Source organism: Salvelinus fontinalis, chromosome 35, assembly GCF_029448725.1.
Source record: "Salvelinus fontinalis isolate EN_2023a chromosome 35, ASM2944872v1, whole genome shotgun sequence".
Classification (NCBI taxonomy): Eukaryota; Metazoa; Chordata; class Actinopteri; order Salmoniformes; family Salmonidae; genus Salvelinus; species Salvelinus fontinalis.
This window is the reverse complement of record NC_074699.1, coordinates 20,765,046-20,787,567: the sequence shown is the minus strand read 5'-3', so window position 1 is coordinate 20,787,567 and position 22,522 is coordinate 20,765,046. Positions and strand designations below refer to the sequence as shown.

The 22,522-nt window shown below is 45.0% G+C and overlaps 2 protein-coding genes across 7 annotated transcripts; both read left to right on the top strand.

Annotated features, from left to right (window-relative positions):
- The first annotated feature begins 1,844 nt into the window (after positions 1-1,844).
- Positions 1,845-6,012, top strand: LOC129834504 (putative sodium-coupled neutral amino acid transporter 8). Its single transcript, XM_055899546.1, has 10 exons — positions 1,845-2,658; positions 3,589-3,787; positions 3,963-4,119; positions 4,267-4,371; positions 4,520-4,577; positions 4,732-4,846; positions 5,030-5,177; positions 5,266-5,468; positions 5,606-5,657; positions 5,849-6,012. Exons 1-10 carry the CDS (start codon positions 2,470-2,472, stop codon positions 5,949-5,951), a joined length of 1,329 nt encoding a protein of 442 aa, XP_055755521.1. The 5' UTR covers positions 1,845-2,469; the 3' UTR covers positions 5,952-6,012.
- A 6,521-nt stretch (positions 6,013-12,533) lies between these two features.
- LOC129834502 (cap-specific mRNA (nucleoside-2'-O-)-methyltransferase 2-like) lies at positions 12,534-20,298 on the top strand. 6 transcript variants are annotated; one of them, XM_055899542.1, is made up of 4 exons: positions 13,563-13,751; positions 14,183-14,365; positions 16,558-17,822; positions 18,101-20,298. In XM_055899542.1, the coding sequence occupies exons 3-4, from the start codon at positions 16,575-16,577 to the stop codon at positions 19,175-19,177; spliced, it is 2,325 nt and encodes a 774-aa protein (XP_055755517.1). In that variant the 5' UTR covers positions 13,563-13,751; positions 14,183-14,365; positions 16,558-16,574; the 3' UTR covers positions 19,178-20,298. The 6 variants fall into 6 exon arrangements, with proteins under 6 accessions (XP_055755515.1, XP_055755519.1, XP_055755517.1 ...); XM_055899545.1 differs by having other exon boundaries at positions 13,582-13,628; XM_055899540.1 differs by lacking the exons at positions 13,563-13,751; positions 14,183-14,365 and adding an exon at positions 12,534-12,633.
- Positions 20,299-22,522: the final 2,224 nt, after the last annotated feature.

The window sequence follows — 22,522 nt, the reverse complement described above, 5'->3', positions numbered from 1 at the left end:
CTATGTATGGCTGGCATGTAGACAAGCCCCTGGAGGCTCCCTACAAGAAGAATGCACACGTGCAGATGGTGAACAAGGGGTTCTTCCGATCCCGAGGAACCTGTATCCCACTGGATACAGAAATGGGAGAGTTGAATGAAAAATGCAAACCTTAATAAAAGATGCAAAGTGAAACTGTATGCACTGTAGGATATATATGCCAAACACACACACACTCGTATACATTTGCACCCAGAAAGACAGGATCTGGACAGAGAGGTCAGCCAGAGGGGGAACAAGCACAGCAGCAGAATAAAGTACTGATACTACGAGATAACAACATTTAAGCCCTTGTTCTACTTACCCAGAGTCAGATGAACTCATAGATACCATTTGTATGTCTGCATGCAGTATGAAGTAGCGATAGTTTCGTGAGTCAATACTAACTAGTGTTAGCACAATGACTGGAAGTTTACAGGTACAGTAGCATTGCGAGAGAGAGCAACTACAAAAAAGAGAGAAGCTAGAGAGAGTGGTCAGTATGTGGCCAGCCAAAATCTCAGACAGCTGAGGTGATCATAGAGCAGGGTTGGAGAGTAACTGATTACATGTAAATAGTGTAATGTGTTTTTTTTAAACTGCTAATGTACTCATTACATTATCAGCAAAAATATTGTCCCTTTCCATCAGTGTCTTATCCAAAAGCACAGACTGCCCCAGACTCATAATTTTTCTCTTGATTCTAACCTTAATTTAGAGCACTAAAGCCTTAACCCCTGACTAAAGGTCACATGACTCTCCACATGATCTCCCTGATCTGGAGGATGTGAATGTTGAAGCTACAGACAGCACCTGCATCTTGTTCTCTCAGATGCATTGCATACCACACACAATGAAAGAGGAAGAACCTGAGAGAATGTATTCTCTATTGTTTGACAGACCTCTGCTGCATGCTATTTGTCAGGTGCACCTGAGAGACGACCATCTGACCCCTGACCTGCTCCTGATCCTAAAGTTCACATTACAAACAAGGAGGGTTTTCCAATTGTCAAAATGACAATTTGTACTTGTAAATCACAAACGTTTACCTGCTGATCATACAATTAATTTTATTTTGCAAGGATGGCCACGGGAGACTAGATCCTCATAAATAAGCCACATTAAACCATGCAGTTGTCAGGTTCGCTGTCAGCACGCGTCACGTTATCCTATTTGCTCAGGTGATACTGTTTGCTTTTGGCACGAGTCACTCTCGTGCCGAATTCCTTTGAGCATATTTTACTCTCAGTGGGCCTCTGTGTCGTCTGAGTTAACTCGAATTCTAGACGAATGTCGCTCGTATCAATTTTACGCACATGCACCTTTATGCACCGCGCTCCTCTGTTCCTATACTAGCGGCTGCCAGCCACTGTTCTTCATATAACTGGACAAAGAGCTGATAATCACTAAACAGTCACCAGATGCAAATACAATCTGTCGATATAATCGACAACTATCATCAGAAATCAAGCGATATGAATCAGACAGTGGGGCGCCGCCAGACCCACTAGTTGGTCAGAAGGTTCAAATCAACGTATCATATCGTGGTGTAGATGTACTGTAGATCGAATTGCACTCAATACATGTTCTTCCTTACTATGGGTCATATTAGCTGGCTATCCCGGGGTAAAAACACTTTTAAAAACCCAGTACGTACATTTGACGAAGGGAAAGGACATCATAAGATATTCTAGTTTCAGGACAATTAAAATGATCATTACCCCCTACTCGGAAATTACGTTATGAAACGATGATTTGAACCTTCTGACCAACTAGTGCGTCAGACGGCGCCCTACTGTCTGATTCGTATCGCTTGATTTCTGATGATTGTTCTCGATTATATCGACTGATTGGTTCTGTATGGGGTGAAACAGGGCATATTATCCCATTGGACAAACACTGGTTGAATCAACGTTGGTTACACGTCATTTCAATGAAATTACGTTTAACAAACATGGAAAATGCATTGAATTTAAGTATGTACCCAGTGGAATTACATGTGTCCCAGTCACACACACAGTCAGACACAAAATTACACACACACACACAGTAACGGTCGCAGCCTGGTGTCATATTTGTCACCTCAGATTGAAATGTGTTGGCTGTTTTATCTGAGTCCACCTCGGCTTCTCTTGTGTAATCGTGGCGATGCGCGTGGATGCCTCATGGACAGAATGAGCGGCCACCTAGGGTAGGCCTATATATACAGTATATATAGCACAAATGTATGAAAGACTACTTTTTCTTTCTGAAGCCATAACGCTGAGGACTCTATGGGACTGGAAACTTCAGCGACACTTAAATTAATCTCCTCACACTCTATAGCTATTTGAGGCTCAGGGCGCACTTGAAGGCAGAAGGGCTTTAAAGCGCAACGGTAACATCTGCCATCCCGACTCCAGGAAACTGTACTGCAAAGACGGACAAGGACGGTGACCTGTGTGGCCAAACATGGAAGAACTTGCTCGTGAGAGTATCAGCCTGATGGCGAGATCTGCGTCGCACGCGGATCCCCCACGGCTCGGTTCGTTCGGTGCCATCTTCATAATGCTCAAATCTGCCCTAGGCGCGGGACTGCTTAACTTCCCGTGGGCTTTCGAGAAGGCGGGAGGAGTCAATAAAGCCATCAGCGTTGAAATGGTGAGCGAAATCAAAAATCAAGAACCAAAATAGTGGGATTGTTTAAAAAAAAAAGTAAAGTAATAAAACAGAAAAAAAAAAATTTGTCCACACAATCAAGAAATGTGCTGTAACTTGGTGTCAATTCAATCAAACATGCACTATGGGAAATCTGTGGAAGTCATAGCACCCTTGCACCTTGTTGCACCCTTCATTAAAGTAAAAATTTGTTTACTTCATCCTGTTAATACTTAAATGTTCTCATATTAGTTTGTGTGTGTGTGTCACGGTGGTGGACAAATGCCAGATGTTCTGTTCCATTTCTAGCCCAGTGGGCCTGTTTTGCTTGTTTTTTTGTTGTTGCACAAAATGATCATTAACTGGCTAATAATGGGTGCCTCGAGGGAAAAAATAGGCTGGTGTGTTAGAAATGTCAGGACTGATTTCTGGTCCCAGTCTGCCCCTGTGTGTGTTTGCCTGTGTGAGGCCGCATACACCCATGGCCTAGGCCTGCTTTGTTGAATTTCCGTTCCTTGGTGTGAATGAGATGCGTCTTTTCACAGGCTAACTCTAATGAAGGGCTCATGGGTCAGGAGCCAGGCAGGCACACATGCATGTATACTGTAATAGCAGCAGTACTCACAGTGAATGCCTGCCTGTGTGTGTATTTGTGCTTCTTTCTGTATGTGTCTGATGGGTGGATGATTTACTCCATCAGGGTTACGACACACAATTAGTCTAGTGGTTTCCATCTCACTGTATCATTGATGGAGAACATGGTTTGCATTTAAATTGCCAAGTGTGAGCTCCCTGTCAAACTTCTAGCACTTATCCAAACAATTTTAGGGATTCAATTCAGGGAGGTAGGGAGAATAGCACTTGAACCATTTATGTGCTCAGACATAATGATATCTGTACTGCAAAACACTCTCCTTCAACCCCGGCCCCCAGGTATCACTGGTGTTCCTGATCAGCGGATTGATCATCCTGGGCTATGCTTCGTCCATCAGCAGAAAGAATACCTATCAGGACGTGGTGCGAGAGGTGTGTGGGGGGGCCATCGGCCAGCTGTGTGAGGTCTGCTTCTGCTTCAACCTCTTCATGATCTCTGTGGCCTTCCTGGTGGTGGTGCAGGACCAGCTAGACAAACGTGAGTGATAACGTCCAGACCAGCATTGGCACAGCATCACGTCGTTCACACAATGGCCCCATAGCCACAGTTATAAATGGAAAATGGATGCGGTTATCTGATATACCGATAGAACCACCAACGTCCTGAAAATGTTTTAACGTGTATCTATGAGTGTTTTCTGTATGTGTTCCAGTGTGTGTGTCTCTGTATGAGACTGTGACGGGGTCCTTTGAGGGCGAGATACCGTACCACTGGTACACGGACCAACGGTTCCACCTCTTCATCATGTGTCTCATCTTCATCCTCCCTCTCTCCATCCCCAAAGAGATTGGCATCCAGAAATACACCAGGTGTGTCGGTTGGAGCGGGGGTGCTTGCCTGTGTAATATGTGTTGTGCATGTCTGTGTGTGTTAAAAATTGGGATACTACATGGCTATTCAGACCCCCTATTTCTCCTCTCTTTTTCTGACTATTTGACTCTCTCTGTATCACTCAGTGTGCTGGGCACTCTGGCTGCTACATATCTCTGTGTGGCTGTCATTGTCAAATACTACATGATGGACGAACATTCAGCCGTCATTACCCCAGAGCACAGTGAAGGGTCAGTGAGTGTGTGAGTTGGTTTGTGTGAGTGTGTGTATGTAAGTGCATGTGTGTTTGTGTGCACGTGTTTCTTCGGCAAGTATGAGTATACTTGTCCATATGATGTGTGTGATAATCTGTTACTCCCTGTTTTCTATGTTTTCTAGAAAAGATTCATGGGCCTCAATGTTCAGCGTCGTCCCCACCATCTGTTTTGGCTTCCAGGTACAGAACAATCTTTTAACTGTTTGAAGTCTGGAGACAGTATCTGTACTATAGGGTTATGCATTTTGATTGTGTGTGTGTTACACTGCTACAACACCTATACTCTGTTTGTGTATTATTAGTATGTATATGAATGTGTGTTTGTGTGTTGCAGTGCCATGAGGCCTGTATAGCCATCTACAGCAGCATGGAGAACAAGAAGCTCTCCCATTGGGTGATCATCTCTGTGATCTCTATGCTCTTCTGTCTGCTCATCTACACACTTACAGGTGAGCTGGCCTGTCAATCATGGCATGGTCCCTCTTTCCTTGAAGTAAATCACTGATAAAAGTGGTTGGATTGGTGAAAGCAGTTGGATGGTTTTAGGGTTGAGCAGTGAATACCTCAAGGAAAGAAGGATGGATTTTAGGATGCAAGGAAGTATTCAATGTTCAATCTTTCTCTGTTCTTAGGTATCTTTGGCTTCCTGACGTTTGGGCGCACAGTGGCGGCTGATATTCTGATGTCATATCCTGGAAATGATGTGGTCATGATCATTGCCAGACTGCTATTTGGAATATCAATCATCACCATCTATCCAATTATACTTCTGTTGGGAAGGTAGGGCCCCACTTGAACAGCACAAGAGGTTGTTTCTGTGTGTTACCATGTAACTGAGTCTGTGTGTAAATTTATGTTCATTGCACAGGTCTGTCATTCTGGACCTGATGTTGCGAATTCGTCGCCGTCGGCATGGTGGGGTCACACACTCGTTTGAGAACCAATGCAGAGTGATTCTGACTGTCATCTGGATCACAGTCACCCTCCTCATCGCCATGTTCGTCCCTGACATGAGTGAGGTCATCAGCGTTATCGGAGGAATCAGTGCCTTCTTCATCTTTATCTTTCCTGGTATGAAACAAAGTGTGTGTGTGTGTGTATGTAGGCATGTGTCTGAGGTTGTTTGTGACTCACAAGCGTTCCTGTGTTGAGCTGATCCTGTGTTTGTGTAAAACTTGTGTCAACTAACATTGAGATGCGTGTTGCAGGGCTTTGCCTGGTATTCACTATGCAGTCAGAGCCTGTGTCACCCAGAGTCAGGTGAGTGGAGTAGTTTGAAGTTATGAGATCCCCTGGTGGTTTTGTATTGAATCACAAAATGCCCACAAAACATGAGTTAAATTGCATACTATTGCATTACTATTGTTAACATTCATTAATGTACCTGATTCCACCCATTTCATTCTCTTTTGTCCCTCTGTTTCTCTATCTCTCTCTCTCCCTGTCTGCAGGGTGGTGTGCACTGTGTGGGGTGTGATTACTGTAATTGTTGGAGCCTTCATTTTTGGACAGAGCACTACCATTGCCATTATGGAGATCTTCCACAAATTCTGATAACCATCACTGTCATCTTTGCCAGTGTCATTATCAATAAAACAACATCATTATGATTGTACCCGGGTTCTGTTTGAGGTTCATCATGTTTTTAAAGTTGAGGTTCATGGGAGTCAGAATTAAAGTCTAGAATAACATATTGATGTAGTGCTGCTATATCAACACTGCATGGGGAAATTGATCTATGTATTTATGTATGCATAGACATGTATGTGCATTCATAAATGATTCTTCCTTTGTGGCCATCACAACTAATCACAACAGATATGCAGCTACAGTCCAGTCAGCGTGCAGTGTGTCATGTTGCAGAGCTGTAGCAGGGGGCAGTGTTTCATAGGGATGAAGGCAGGAAGACTGAATGAGTTCCTCCACAATGAGACATTGTAAATAAAGACTGCACCTCGAAATGACAGAACATGTGGAAACACTTCCATTTTCTCTCCCTCTATACGTATTTTTGTTGTTGTTGCTCTGCATCTCTTCTCTCCCACTCTCCCTCCCCACTGACCTCCCTCTATCCCAGCTGTGAGTACTGGTATATCAGTGATGGTGCAGTGTAGAGCCCGACAGCGGAGATGCTGAATATGACTGTTTTAGTGTTAACCAACATCAGACTCAGGAGTTATAGCAATCAATCAATCAATCAAATGTATTTATAAAGCCCTTCTTACATCAGATGATGTCACAAAGTCCAGCCTAAAACCCCAAACAGCAAGCAATGCAGGTCTGGAAGCACGGTGGCTAGGAAAAACTCCCTAGAAAGGCCGGAACCTATGAAGAAACCTAGAGAGGAACCAGGCTATGAGGGGTGGCCAGTCCTCTTCTGGCTGTGCCGCGTGGAGATTATAACAGAACATGGCCAAGATGTTCAAATGTTCATAGATGACCAGCAGGGTCACATAAATAATAATCACAGTGGTTGTAGAGGGTGCAACAGGTCAGCACCTCAGGAGTAAATGTCAGTTGGCTTTTCACAGCCAATTATTCAAAGTATCTCTACCACTCCTGCTGTCTCTAGAGAGTTGAAAACAGCAGGTCTGGGACAAGGTAGCACGTCCAGTGAACAGGTCAGGCTTCCATAGCCGCAGGCAGAACAGTTGAAACTGGAGCAGCAGCACGACCAAGTGGACTGGGGACAGCAAGGAGTCATCAGGCCAGGTAGTCCTGAGGCATGGTCCTAGGGCTCAGGTTCTCCGAGAGAGAGAGAGAAAAAAGAGAGGGAATTAGAGAGAGCATACTTAAATTCACAAAGGATATCAGCTAAAACAGGAGAAATACTCCAGATATAACGGACTGAACCAATGTTTAGGAGCAACAACGGCTTAGCTGCGAAGTGGTAGGTCACACAAGCTCACAGAATGGGACAGTAAAAATCGTCTGTCCTCGGTTGCAATACTCACTACCGAGTTCCAAATTGCCTCTGGAAGCAAAGTCATCACAATAACTGTTCGTCAGGAGCTTAATGAAATGGGTTTCCATGGCCGAACAGCCACACACAAGCCTAAGATCACCATGTGCACTGCCAAGTGTCAGCTGGAGTGGTGTAAAGTTTGCCGTCATCTGTCTGTAAGCAATTGTTGGAAAAATTACTACAAAGTAGATATCCTAACCGACTTGCCAAAATTATAGTTTGTTAACAAGAAATTTGTGGATTGGTTGAAAAACAAGTTTGAATGACTCCAACCTAACTGTATGTAAACTTCCGACTTCAACTGTAACTTGTTAGGAGGTCTGCTTTGGCAATAAAATAATTTTGCACAAATACTTTTCTAAAATGGTTTGAATAGGAGAATGGCGTCCTCAAGTGTGGAGAAAAGGCTGAGACTTCCTCAAGCTAAAGCATGTCACAAATAAACAATATATTTTTGGTTAGTGAACAACATTTTTTAAATTTACAATAATTCCAACTCTTTCGACCCCATTCTGTCATTACTGGCATGTGTCTCTAAAGGTAGTAATTTCTAAGATGTCTAACTCTTATCACAGTTACAGCAGTAGTAATTTGTGAACATATTGTGAGACAGAGCACAGATGTACGCGCCTCAGGGCAGTATGGGTAGAATGCACACAGTTCTTATGTTGTTCTCTCAGACTAATAAACGAACCATTATCATGTCAAATTAAGGCCATTACATCACCCGCAGCTCCACTCTACAGGCTGAGACATTGGGGGATGGGGGTGAAGTTCTGGATTGCTGGTTTCCCAATGGTTCGGTGCAGTCAGAGAAGGACTTAGGTCAGACTTCACTTAATTGGTTCTGGATCAGTTCTATTTAGTGTGGAATGTCCCTAATGGCGCCATTGCCAGTGCTTGACTCGGGCCCCAGCTCACAAGAACTGTACTGGCACCTCAAATGTTCTACAGCTTGAGTTCCAACACCTTAAATATTGGCTTAAAGTTCCAGCACCTAAATACAAACAGTACCGGGACCCAAAAATAGTACCGACACCTATTTCAGACCAAGTCAAGCACTGCCCATTGCCAACCAGGCAGTCTAAGGGTTTTGTGTGGGTGTTTGTCTGGATGAGGTTCACAGACTGGATTTATTGGTTATAAAATGCACAAAAAACAGATGGATCTGGTGGAAAAGCAAAAGAGTGATAAAATGTAAACTTAGACATATCCTAATAATGGGGGGATGACTGGGACTGGGAAAGAAGAGCCCTAAAATGGGAAGTGGACGTTTTGGAGGTGTCACGTTCTGACCTTAGTTCCTTTTTTATGTCTTTATTTTAGCTTGGTCAGGGCTTGAGTTGGGGTGGGCATTCTATGTTGTTTTTCTATGTTTTGTTCTGTATTTATATTTCTATGTGTTTGGCCTAGTATGGTTCTCAATCAGAGGCAGGTGTCAGTCGTTGTCTCTGATTGGGAGCCATATTTAGGTAGCCTGTTTTCTATTGTGTCTTGTGGGTGATTGTTTCCTGTGTTCGTACCATACGGTACTGTTTCGGTTTTCATTTATTCTCTTGTTCTTTTGTATTTTGTATTCATTCTCGATTAAATAATATTATGGATACGTACCACGCTGCATTTTGGTCCTCCTCTCCTTCCACCAACGAAAGCCGTTACAGGAGGAAGACGGTGGAAGTGGATGCCGGGGTTGAATTGAGCAGTGCGTTGAGCAAAGTTGGTGAAGATGAATGGACAACAGTAGTGTCAAAGAATGAAACAAAAAGGAAATGATCTAAAGTTGGAATGGAGGATAGATATTTGTGTACGTGAAGGATGCATACATGGGAGACCCGTTTGAGGTGTCAAAGATGGTGACGCATACTCTGGGAAAAGTGGAATCTATCAAAGTGACCAGAAGTGCTATTATTCTGATTAATTGGGTTTCTGTAGAACAGAGGAAGGTTGCAGTATGCCTCAAAAGAATCCATACAACAGAAGTATCATGCTTTGAACTTCAGAGCAGAGCGCCCGGTAAAGGAGTCATCTCAGGGGTGACGATGGATGTTAACATTAAATACACTGCTCAAAAAAATAAAGGGAACACTTAAACAACACAATGTAACTCCAAGTCAATCACACTTCTGTGAAATCAAACTGCCCACTTAGGAAGCAACACTGATTGACAATAAATTTCACATGCTGTTGTGCAAATGGAATAGACAAAAGGTGGAAATTATAGGCAATTAGCAAGACACCCCCAATAAAGGAGTGATTCTGCAGGTGGTGACCACAGACCACTTCTCAGTTCCTATGCTTCCTGGCTGATGTTTTGGTCACTTTTGAATGCTGGCGGTGCTCTCACTCTAGTGGTAGCATGAGACGGAGTCTACAACCCACACAAGTGGCTCAGGTTGTGCAGCTCATCCTGGATGGAACATCAATGCGAGCTGTGGCAAGAAGGTTTGCTGTGTCTGTCAGCGTAGTGTCCAGAGCATGGAGGCGCTACCAGGAGACAGGCCAGTACATCAGGAGACGTGGAGTTTCTGACCGTTTGAGCAGACACATGCACATTTGTGGCCTGCTGGAGGTCATTTTGCAGGGCTCTGGCAGTGCTCCTCCTTGCACAAAGGCGGAGGTAGCGGTCCTGCTGCTGGGTTGTTGCCCTCCTACGGCCTCCTCCACATCTCCTGATGTACTGGCCTGTCTCCTGGTAGCGCCTCCATGCTCTGGACACTACACTGACAGACACAGCAAACCTTATTGCCACAGCTCGCATTGATGTGCCATCCTGGATGAGCTGCACTACCTGAGCCACTTGTGTGGGTTGTAGACTCCGTCTCATGCTACCACTAGAGTGAAAGCACCGCCAGCATTCAAAAGTGACCAAAACATCAGCCAGGAAGCATAGGAATTGAGAAGTGGTCTGTGGTCACCACCTGCAGAATCACTCCTTTATTGGGGGTGTCTTGCTAATTGCCTATAATTTCCACCTTTTGTCTATTCCATTTGCACAACAGCATGTGAAATGTATTGTCAATCAGTGTTGCTTCCTAAGTGGACAGTTTGATTTCACAGAAGTGTGATTGACTTGGAGTTACATTGTGTTGTTTTACTGTTCCCTTTATTTTTTTGAGCAGTGTACATGAAGAGAATTCCTGATGTAGTTGGTGTCCGGCGCCTTACCCGCTGGGTGAACGGAGAAAAATAAGAAAGTCTGTCGTCCTGTTGTATTTATTAATAAAGAGCATCTACCTACGAATGTGAAACCTGGTTATGTAAGATTCGCTGTAAGAGCTTTCTTCCCCAAACCATTAAAAATTACAAAGGATTTGGCCATGTTTCAAGTTTGTGCAGACGGATGGAGTATACGGAAGAACGGTGTGTAGAAGGACAATGGTGTTGCAATTGTGGTGGGGATCATGATCCCAAGTTCCTGGAGTGCCCTGTAAGGGTGAAAGAGATTGAGGTGGCAACAGTTAGAGAGGTCAATCGAATCTCCTATGCGGAGGAAATTAAAAGAGTTGACAAAACAACTGACGCTAGTGAAGATATGGTAGTGGATGCACCACAGCTTGTCGTAAATGTTTGCTGCCATTCAAAAGATACCCTGTTTGTTATAAGGTGGATTTTGTGGCGTTCATCTCCACAGTTATAAACTTTATGGCTCAGGTGTCAAAGAAGTCAAAGAAACTTGTGGCTGCAGCAGAAATGTTTTTGAGACTTCAGGTGTTTACATCAGAAGACTTGAAGGGGTACTGGCGCCGGAAGACGGCCCGCCCTCCCAGGTTCCCCTGGAGCCTGTGTAGGGATCAGATCTGTTTAATTTTGAACAGAAAAGATTCTGGCCCAGTGAGACTGAGATTTTTAAAGAGAATGGATCCTTGCCTTCTGGAAGATCCATATGTGGTGTCAGGTTGGGTGGAGAAGAGGTTGGAGACTGTTGTTGGTGAAAGTAACTCGAAGTGGACTCGTGATGATTTTTTACATTTCTACCACCCAGAGGGAACGGGTGCTTCTTCCTAAGCACCTAGGGACAAGTACTGGGACTTGTTTTGCTCCCCGGAGCAGGGCGCTGTTGAAAGGAGTGATAACTGGGGTGGCGTTAATGGGTATAAGGTAAGTTGGTTTTGCAATTTTTCTACGAAGTGTAATGAACTCACACTCCAGAATAATAGGTGGAAACACAGAGCAAGATAAGAGGGATAGATGAATAGGGAGGCCTTGACTACAGTACAGTAGGTGGCGGTGTATGCTCACACTCCAGTACAGTAGGTGGCGGTGTATGCACATCACGGTTTCGATCCGCCAATACACATTTAAATAATGTCAGTGTATGCGGCCGAGTTGATGCCCTTGATAATAGGTTTACAATTGGTGGAGGAGATGAAACATTCAGAGTGATGATCTGCTTTGATTCGGCTGCAGTGTTGAGTAGTGTGAAGACGGGCAGGTCAGATAGGGGAGACTTGTTTTTGGAGATGATGGTGCTGTTAATGGGAGTGGTGGTAAGCTTTTTCTGGGTTCCCACCCATGTGCGTGTGGAGGGTAATGAGAAGGATGATTTGTTGACTAAGAGTGCTGTTAGGCGAGAGGGTATATATTGAGGTCCCTCTGGGCCTCAGGGAATTCAAGTCCTTGATCCGAGCAAAAGGGTTAGATTTTTGGCAAAGGAAGTGGGATGCTAGTAGTAAAGGGAGCCAATTTTCTCACATGCAATGATCAGTAAAGGAAGAGGTGGGGAGTATGGGATGTAGGTGAGAGGAAGTTGTGTGGAGTAGACTATGGTTTGGGCATACAGGTTTGAATGTCACATTGTGATAGGGAGACATGAAACAGGTCAGTGTGATGACTGTTTAGTGGAGGAAACGGTGGAGCATGTGTTGATATTTTGGGAATTATATAGCGTAGATAAGGAGAGATTGTGTGAAAGGGTTAGAGAGGCTGGACAGGGTTGGGGTTTGGGTGGTGTAGTGGGGGGAGGGAAGTGGTGTTTTAAGGCTCTATTTCACTTTCTTAGAGTGAACAGGACTAAGGACATAATTGTATGTAGTTAGGCGGTGTCTGGCCTCACACTCCAGTACTGTAGGTGGCGGTGTATTCACCTTAAGTCAGATGCGCGCCACCAACCCAATCCCAAAGAAGAAGAATCTTAAATCAATTAAAGGTAACCTGTAGTGTACTTGTGATATTTGTTTGTGTTACTTATGACCAGAGGGAGAAGGCGCTTTGTGTCATGCAACGTGGGTCAAGATCTGTTTCTTTCTTTGCTCTTAGCTCTCTGTGGTAGCGGTAAGTGTGGAGGTGTAGCAATTGAAGTTGAACATTCCTAGTGTTTGTGATGCCTGCCGTTTGGTGTGACGCAGACCCAGTGGGGAGCATGGTGAAACAGAAGAGTCATTGTCAGTCTACCAGACAAAGTCATGTTAGGATATATCAGTTATCTGTTTAGAGCTTTTGTGCAGAATCCACTGCTCTGTTTCAGGTGCAACGTTTATGTTCATGTTGCAGTAGTGTGTAAGAGGGAAATTCCAAGATGTGTGAAGTGTGCCAGAGGGCATATGACAGAGGATTGTGAAGTTTCGGTGGATAAAGTTGTTTGTCAATTGTGAGGTTGCTCATGTTGTTGGGGATCGGAAGTCTATGGGGCTAGAGAGGCAGGTTGAGGTGCCAGGGTAAAAGTAGTGCAGAAGGTGTTATATGCTGAGGCAGTGAAGAAAGTGGAGGAGGATGGGTCAATGGTGAGGATCCCAGTGAGTGTAAAATTTGTGCCAGTACAGAATGATAGGCCAATCAGTGATGTATGCTTCAGTAAGGTTGGCTTCTTAGCGTTCATAGTAATGGATATCAACTATATTGCAGAAATGGGAAGTAAATCACAGAAAATATATGCTGTGGTGGCAACTGCAGAGAAGTATTTAGGTATTCAATTTAAATTCAGAAGAGTTACAGGGTGTGTTGAGCGGTGGTGTCCCATCTTCTCAGGCTGTTGGCCTAGGGTAGGATCAGAGAGGGTTAAAGTCGTGGAATAAGGTGATGGGTTTTAATGAGTATAGGGTTAGTTGATAGGGTTATAATAAATATGTTTTTATTTTTTTCTGATTCCCATTTAGTATTTAAGTGTAATGGATCTATAGTTCAGTTGGGGGCGGTAATGCAACATATTGGATGCCAACCGCCATTAAACCTCACCGAAGAAGTCTGGGGGGGGGGGGGGGGGGGTGTGTCTGCTGAGAAGCTAGCTGTGCTGAGCGTAGGAGGATGTTAGCTGGCCTAGCATTAGCTAGGTAAGAACCTTTTAAGTTAGCATTATGACCGACGGGAAGCTTAAGTTACAAACAAAAGTTAACGACCGTAAGCGTTGTAAACTTGTGCCTATTATGGAAGTGTTTGTACAGTAAACAAGCAAGGTATAGTAGCTAGTTAATGTTATTCATTAGGATATGTTCCTTAACTCTAGAGAAACTAGCTTAGTTAGCTAACGAAATGAGTTTAGGCCTAAAAGTCGACCCCGTAGTTTCTTGCTTATCAACACAGACGTAGCCGCTGCACCTGCAAGGAGAGGGGGACATCATGTCCTGGCCTGTGTGATATGTGGCCATTTAAACAACTAGTTAAGTTATGTATCCCTTAAATATGTATTATAGCCAGCAATAAAATGTAAATAAATGATTTTGCTTACTTGTTTCGCCTTTAGGCACATTGTATGAAATGCCTAACGTTTGGCTAGGTTTATTTAGTAGGAGGTTAGCTAGCTAGTCAGAGAGGTGTAGCAAGCTGTCCTGCCTACTTGCTGTGGGTGCGTTAATAAATTCGCTCTGTCTATTTACTCCGATTTCAGAGCACTCGTCTGAGTATACAAGAGCGCAGAATAACGTTATGAAGTTACGAACGCTCAACACCCGTTCAATATGGCCGGAATCAGTAAACGTCGGCAAAAAAACGTGATTAACTTGTTGCCAGCACCCCATTTAGTCACCAAAGCTCTGAATAACACGAAAACAGCCTAACCTGCTCTGCTAGGGTGAGTAATGGTCAGAGTGAGGTGTTCTCTCATTTGTGTCTGGAAGTAGCTAGCCAACGTTAGCCAGTTCGTTGGGTGATTGACTGCGGTTGTGAGGTCAAAACGCTCGGATCAACCCTACTCTTCTTTGGCCGGAGCGTCCAGTGTGCGCTCTGAACGCTACAAGAGTGAAACGCTCTGAATTTAGGAACGGACAATCTGACAACGCTCTGAATTTACAAACGTCCAGAGCACACTCTGTCACTCCAGATTGAATTTACAAACACACCCTGTTGCTTGAGATGCAGAAAATGATTCATGTACACTGCCAAATGTCCATTTAACATAAGGCAAAGCCTACTACTATTCCATCATAGTTAAATCATGTTAGCAACAATGTAGCTGGACTTTAAGAATGATTGCGGGCTTGGTTGTGTCTTTAGAAAGGTTAATTCAGTTAGGCCTATTTTATTAGTGTGTTCAGACTCCGAGACCATACCGTGGTAGAAATCGTTATGGTACCAGCCGTTAGTCTAGTGTACATATAAATCAGTAATCAACCACTGCCCATGTGTGTATATTTTTATATATATATATATATATACTGCTCAAAAAAATAAAGGGAACACTTAAACAACACAATGTAACTCCAAGTCAATCACACTTCTGTGAAATCAAACTGTCCACTTAGGAAGCAACACTGATTGACAATAAATTTCACATGCTGTTGTGCAAATGGAATAGACAAAAGGTGGAAATTATAGGCAATTAGCAAGACACCCCCAATAAAGGAGTGATTCTGCAGGTGGTGACCACAGACCACTTCTCAGTTCCTATGCTTCCTGGCTGATGTTTTGGTCACTTTTGAATGCTGGCGGTGCTCTCACTCTAGTGGTAGCATGAGACGGAGTCTACAACCCACACAAGTGGCTCAGGTAGTGCAGTACATCCAGGATGGCACATCAATGCGAGCTGTGGCAAGAAGGTTTGCTGTGTCTGTCAGTGTAGTGTCCAGAGCATGGAGGCGCTACCAGGAGATAGGCCAGTACATCAGGAGACGCGGAGGAGGCCGTAGGAGGGCAACAACCCAGCAGCAGGACCGCTACCTCCGCCTTTGTGCAAGGAGGTGCACTGCCAGAGCCCTGCAAAATGACCTCCAGCAGGCCACAAATGTGCATGTGTCTGCTCAAACGTGTCTGGCGCCCTGTGCTCTTCACAGATGAAAGCAGGTTCACACTGAGCACATGTGACAGACGTGACAGAGTCTGGAGACGCCGTGGAGAACGTTCTGCTGTCTGCAACATCCTCCAGCATGACCGGTTTGGCGATGGGTCAGTCATGGTGTGGGGTGGCATTTCTTTGTGGGGCCGCACAGCCCTCCATGTGCTCGCCAGAGGTAGCCTGACTGCCAATAGGTACCGAGATGAGATCCTCAGACCCCTTGTGAGACCATATGCTGACACATGCACATTTATGGCCTGCTGGAGGTCATTTTGCAGGGCTCTGGCAGTGCACCTCCTTGCACAAAGGCGGAGGTAGCGGTCCTGCTGCTGGGTTGTTGCCCTCCTACGGCCTCCTCCGCGTCTCCTGATGTACTGGCCTATCTCCTGGTAGCGCCTCCATGCTCTGGACACTACACTGACAGACACAGCAAACCTTCTTGCCACAGCTCGCATTGATGTGCCATCCTGGATGTACTGCACTACCTGAGCCACTTGTGTGGGTTGTAGACTCCGTCTCATGCTACCACTAGAGTGAGAGCACCGCCAGCATTCAAAAGTGACCAAAACATCAGCCAGGAAGCATAGGAACTGAGAAGTGGTCTGTGATCACCACCTGCAGAATCACTCCTTTTTTGGGGGTGTCTTGCTAATTGCCTATAATTTCCACCTTTTGTCTATTCCATTTGCACAACAGCATGTGAAATTTATTGTCAATCAGTGTTGCTTCCTAAGTGGACAGTTTGATTTCACAGAAGTGTGATTGACTTGGAGTTACATTGTGTTGTTTAAGTGTTCCCTTTATTTTTTTGAGCAGTGTATAAATAAAACCTGGGACCAGGCATTAATGCATATAAACTAAAAAGTCAACAAATATGAGTGTAAATAAAATAGTTTCCTGATATAATCTACATTATGCAGGGCATGCATGCATGCATTGTATAGCGTTGTGGATGTCATCAAATCACATCGGTTGTTTGTTTTTTGCTGTAGGGCGTCTGGAGGAGAGGATGAGTTGGGGCCGGGGAGCGAGGAGGAAACCTGTCAGGCAGCAGCCCACTGACGAGGAAGCCTTTGACCCGGAAGTAGTTGCAGAGGTCAGAAAACTCTTCAATAAAGTCAGGACATACGTCAAACCGGCCAATGGGGAGTGGTGTATCCCTGACCCCAGCGAAGCACTGAGACACCCGGCCCAGGACCACGTCCTCCTGCAGACCCTGAAGACGTCACTAAATGAGGTGAAGAACCAACTTAGCGATAAGGATCTGGAAGTCTGGCACCAGCATACCAATTCCACCAACCGTGCTGGGAAGGTCATTGGTACTGTGCGAGCCGTCGCCAATGCCGAAATCTGCACTCAGGCCTGGTGCAAGTTCTATGAGATCCTGGGCACCTTCAACCTTCTGCCAGAGGAGGCGTTGCGGAGTGGGGAGCTGAACACTGTTCACCTGTGTGAGGCTCCAGGGGCCTTCATCGCAGCTCTGAACCACTATCTCAAAACCAGCAAGCACACGTGCTCCTGTGACTGGAGTTGGGCAGCGAACACACTCAACCCCTATCACGAAGCCAACGGAGGGGGCACCACCATCACAGACGACCGCCTCATCGCCAACACTCTGCCCTGGTGGTTCTTTGGCTCGGACAACACAGGAGACATCATGAGCCAGAAGCACCTGTTGGAGCTGCAGAACTTTGTGGGTAACATGTGCAGTATTGATGTGGTGACGGCGGACGGGAGCTTTGACTGTCAGGGGAACCCTGATGAGCAGGAGGCCCTGGTGTCATCGCTGCACTACTGCGAGGTTGCGGCCGCACTCTTCCTTCTGGGCCCAGGCGGCTCGTTTGTACTGAAGATGTTCACTCTGTACGAGCACTCCTCTGTCTGCCTGCTCTACCTGTTAAACTGCTGCTTCCGCTCCGTCAGCGTCTTCAAACCGGCAACCAGCAAAGCAGGGAACTCTGAGGTGTACGTCGTCTGTCTTCACTACGATGGTAGGCAGGCTGTGAGGCCCCTGCTGTCCAAGCTGATCCGTCACTTCGGGCCGGACCTGGCTGCCCGTGAAGCCCTATTCCCCAACCATCTCCTCCCACAGTCGTTCTTGGCACAACATGAGCAGGCGTGCTCCTACTTCCATGACCTACAGACAGGAACGATTTGGGAAAACCTGAGAATGTTTGAGGGCCTGAATCGGAAGCAGAGGCAACGGCTGGAAAACATCAGGGACTGCACTGCTCAGGAGTACCTGCAGCGCTTCCAGGTAAGAGTGACAAATGTGCAAAATTAATTCAAGTCGATAGCGAAGCTTTTAGCTCGATAAAAGTTTGTTGATGCCCTTTGACCATTAGTTAGACATTATGAACTGCTAGGATAATAATTATCTACAATTTAAGAATACTTTTTGATGAGGATAATATGAGATATTCAGTGACCGATGGCCACCTCCTGAATTTATTTTAGGTGGATCTGTCATTTAGTATCAGTGACTTGTTTAATACAAAGTTCTGCATAAAAATGTTTTCCTATTCCTGTGTGTAGGTGAGTTCTCTGCCGCGGGCCCGCTGGTTGTCTCATAACACAGTGGCCCCAGCGTGTTGCAGCGTAACGGGTCGGAGGCCCCTGGGCCAGAAGAATCAGATGGGCTCGTTTAACCAGCGGAGGGAGCTGCAGGCCTTGGGCTGGAAGGAGCGTGTTGGGAAGGGCCGCTACGCTGCCTTGGTGGAACGGCACGGTCACGGCCCCGACGGCACAGGGACAGGATGTGTGCTGGCAGGGCCGCTGGCAGAATGCCATATGGACACCTGGTTTGTGATAGTGGGGGCGGCCCTCACTGTAGTCAGGAACTCGCCATTCTGTGATGGGGGTCTGTTGAACCACCTCAATGAAGCTTTGGAGCAGGCTGCCCTAGGCTCAGGCATGGACAGGTCAGCTGCCTGGACTCTGGTCCCTCCCTGTAGCTCCTGCCCAATGGTTGGTACCACGTCCATCCTCTCAGAGGTGGCAGCCCTATGTGACAGCACTCCCTGCAATGGCAAGGGAAACAGAAAGTGCCTAGTCTTTGGCAGAGCATCGTGTTGGGGGGATTGTGAGGAGCAGGCTGGGGGGTTGGTGCTGGAGTTCTGTTCGGAGCCCTCGTTACCACCTACGGCCCACACCACTCTGCATGACGGGAAGCCGCAGTATCAGAGAGACCTGCTGGACTGTGTCCTGCTCTCCCTGCACCGCATGGGACCAGGCGACGCCCTCCTCCTGCCCATCCTCTCCGCCTTTACCCGCGTAACCGCTGCAACCGTCCTTTGCCTCCACCTGTCCTTCCACTCTGTCACCTTCAGGTGTCCTTCTCCTCCAGGTGCTGCAGGGGCGGTGTTGGTATGTGTGGGGTTCTGTCCAGAGGCTGCCGCTCGACTCCTTCCCCACCTTGGTGACCTGCAGGAGCGTATGGCCTGCTTGGCCAGTGGGGAGGAGGACACTGACATTCTGCCTCCTGGAGGCCAGAGACAGGTACTGCAGTTTGTTCCCATGGAGGAGCTGCTCAAAGGAGAGCTGACAGAGTTCCTGTGGACCATGAACTCAGCCATCGCCCGTCAACTGCTGCACCTGCTCATGCAGGCTTAGCTGGGGTCAACAGAGGGGTTCTGAGTGTCTCAGGTGGATTGTACCATAGCCTGGCCCGAAAACAAGCACTGACTAGCTAATTGTCTAGCCCCTACCCCATCAGTGTTGACAGATGTAAAGGAATTGGATGGGTGGAAGCGATATGGTGGAAGCTCCCCCTTAACTTAATCCCATCAGGTCCCTTCAGATCTGTATAACAGAATTGGGATGGGGTTGTTTTTGGACCTTGCAACTTTCAATATTTAGTAAGGGCACATTTGGTCCCTGTTTTGATAAAAATGAGGCAAGCAATGCGGTGAAGTAAATGTATTTGATATCATTTGATTGATGCTGTGATGATCAGACATTGAAGACCTAACTGAATTCTTTCAATCTTTTTTTTATGATTGTTAATATCAACAGTTAATCTGTTTGAATTAGGACAACATTTGGTTACATTTCTCTGGGTCTCTGATCTAATGTATTTTTAGGACAGCACAATAACTCATGTACTGCTAATTCAAGTTATTTAAAGTAAAAAATACTTTTCATATTAGTTTCACTATTAAAATATCATGCAGTTTGTTAGGAGTTAAAAAGCCTTGTTTGTGTCATTTTCCTGATACGGTCTAACCAGTAGTGACTAAATACAGTAGATTGTGTGACTGTATTTTTACCTGGTGACTGCTGTGAAGGCTAGCAGTGCATGCACTGTTTCACTCTGCAGGGGTTTGAAGAAAATGTAGTCTTGCCTCTACGGCATCTATACTTAGACCCCATTTACACCTGGTGTTAAACTGCAAATGAATACCTGATTATGTAGGATCTGATCATGTCCACGGCACAGCTGGCCTTGAAATATCTCATATCAGTCTAACCTGCATTGTTTTCTTTGGAATGATGCCTCCAGTAGAACAGGTAGCCTATGTGGTCAGATACTTTATTGAAGAAAATGGTTGAACTAAAATGTTGTATTTTGGGAACGTGCTGTGCAAGCCAATGTGTCCACGAAATGTGTTTTTATATATACTTTTGTATTGGTTTTGTTTGCCTTTGAGAACTTTTTTATATTTGTGCTGTTGAATATTAGATTTTTTTTTGGTGCAGGTTGTATTCCTTTAGTTAAAAAAATATTGACTTCACTGAATTCTTACCTTGTTTTGACTTACTTTAGTCTTTAGTGAACAGAAACAGAGGAGAGTTTATTTATTTTCAAGATATTCACAAAGAGTTTGGAACACAGCCATTTGTGAAAACCAAGAAAAGTCTTCATTAGCAGAAGCTGTCAGGACAATCCTGGTGTCTACTTCAGCAAGAGCCTCCACTTCGGGAAGAGGGTTTAAGGTTTACCAAAGCGAGTGAGAACCCCCAGGGGTGCTCTGTAATAAACACAAGCTGCTGAAATCAGGGTAAATAAAGATACTGGGAGATGATTCTTCTTTTTTATTCTCTAAATCTGTTTTTATAAAACCATCCAAAAGCACAATAAAGGAAACTTCTGAGCTACAGCCCTGAGCCTTCTTTATACAGTACCAATGTACTGTCAGTACATGTTATAGGTAGATGAGGTATAAGATTAAGTGATGAGCAAATCTTTGTATCACAGTAGGCCATTTGGAGAAAGGGAGTGTTTGAGAAGCTGTATTTGTCCCAGTGTATCATCTGAAGACCAGCCGTTCCCTAATTTGCTGATTTAATACTTTTTCTGTCTGTGTGTTAATTAGGTACCAGTCAGGAGGGAAACAACCAAAGGACAGTGTAATAGAGAAGATGACAGTGAGGCTTAAAATGCCTCAACAGCCAACAGGTCCCTGTCAGCTCAGAAGAAATAGATTCAGATTGCATTTTTAGGCATCTCATTGTTTCGCTGCTGACCTCTTCTAATCCCTGTGACTGCTGTTGAACACAGTTTGTCATTTTCACATTCTTCCTCTATCTCTCTCACGCTCTCTGTTCCTCTTTCTCAGCCCACTCCTCCACTACCAACTCATCTCTGTTGATTTCCATAGCTGTGGAGTGGAGGGCTTCAGCGATGGGAGTGTGATCTAATGAATCGTTTTAATGGGAACCATTGAATGATTCCGAGTAGAATCCCTGCTTTTGCTTCGATTAACCAAATCCACTCACCATCTGTGAGTGAGGGTAGAGATGGGGTTTGGTGGGGGGGAGAGTAGCTGAGTCAGCAGCTTTATGTGATATCTGAACAACTAGCATCTCCCCTGGCAAAATTCACACGCCAGAGACTACTAATGAAGGACTGAGCACATGTTTGGATGAACAGAAAATGACAAAAGGAGAAGGTAACAAGCCACCTCTGCAGGTTCATTCAGATCAGAATGTGTGTGCGTGCGGGTGAGAGAGTGTTACGGCAACAGCAGAACAGAGAATAGTGTTTGTCTTTTTCTATGTCTGGTTTATCAGAATCTTGCTGTGTGGATGAGGCTAAATGGTGAACCCTATGATGGATGGCTAATGTTCTACAGGGTCACACACACACATTCTCACACTTTAAACACTGACCTGGTATAAGGTCATCACCCACACATTGCCTTGGCTGAATAAATCACAGTTTGAACCACACAAAGTGTACATACATGCACACAGACACGCTAACAATAGCTTGGAGAGTTTCAAAGGCATCAACTGAACATGGAAAAGCAATGTCCATTTGATTACATTATGTCTGTGTGAGATTACTGATTAACTTCCGTCTGTGGTATATACTATAGATTAATTTATGTCACAGAGATTGAAATAGAGAGTGTGTGTGGGTAAGCGAGATAGATGACAATGAGTTATGATAGGCTTAAGTTGGTGAGAGTGATAGAAATTGGTCAGGTGATTGGGTGATATTTACTGTAAATGTAATCCCTTTTCAGTGCTCCCAATTTGTTCCTCTGTCACTCCTCTGTCCAATCCCAATCCAAATCTGTACACACACACACACACACACACACACACACACACACACACACACACACACACACACACACGCTCGTTCATGATACACACATATCACAACTGCTACTACCAGACTCTTAATTACTATTGTTAATAATGCACAATTTAAAAACTTGCCCTCCAATCCCCCCTTCCCTGATACGCACATGTGTACATATTGGACTATAAATTGTGCCTTACTGTATTATACTTCTGCTAAAAAGTTTATTCTATTCTACTGAGCCATTTACTTTATTTTCGTATTCTTATCTTTGTTGCATTGTCGAGAAGGAACCTGCAAGTAAGCGTTTTGTTGAACGGTGTATACAATGTGCTTCCAGTACATACGATTAATATAACGCTAAACTTGAAACACACACACACACTGGATGTTCTCTATGAACCCTGCCTCTTACACACTGAATG

Coding starts and splice junctions, on each gene's coding strand:
- LOC129834504 (XM_055899546.1), top strand. CDS start 2,470: ATGGAAGAACTTGCTCGTGAGAGTATCAGCCTGATGGCGAGATCTGCG. Junction 2,659..3,588: donor AAGCCATCAGCGTTGAAATG/GTGAGCGAAATC, acceptor CCCGGCCCCCAG/GTATCACTGGTGTTCCTGAT. Junction 5,178..5,265: donor ATTATACTTCTGTTGGGAAG/GTAGGGCCCCAC, acceptor TTCATTGCACAG/GTCTGTCATTCTGGACCTGA.
- LOC129834502 (XM_055899540.1), top strand. CDS start 12,549: ATGACCAGAGGGAGAAGGCGCTTTGTGTCATGCAACGTGGGTCAAGAT. Junction 12,634..16,557: donor CTTAGCTCTCTGTGGTAGCG/GTAAGTGTGGAG, acceptor TTTTTGCTGTAG/GGCGTCTGGAGGAGAGGATG. Junction 17,823..18,100: donor AGTACCTGCAGCGCTTCCAG/GTAAGAGTGACA, acceptor TCCTGTGTGTAG/GTGAGTTCTCTGCCGCGGGC.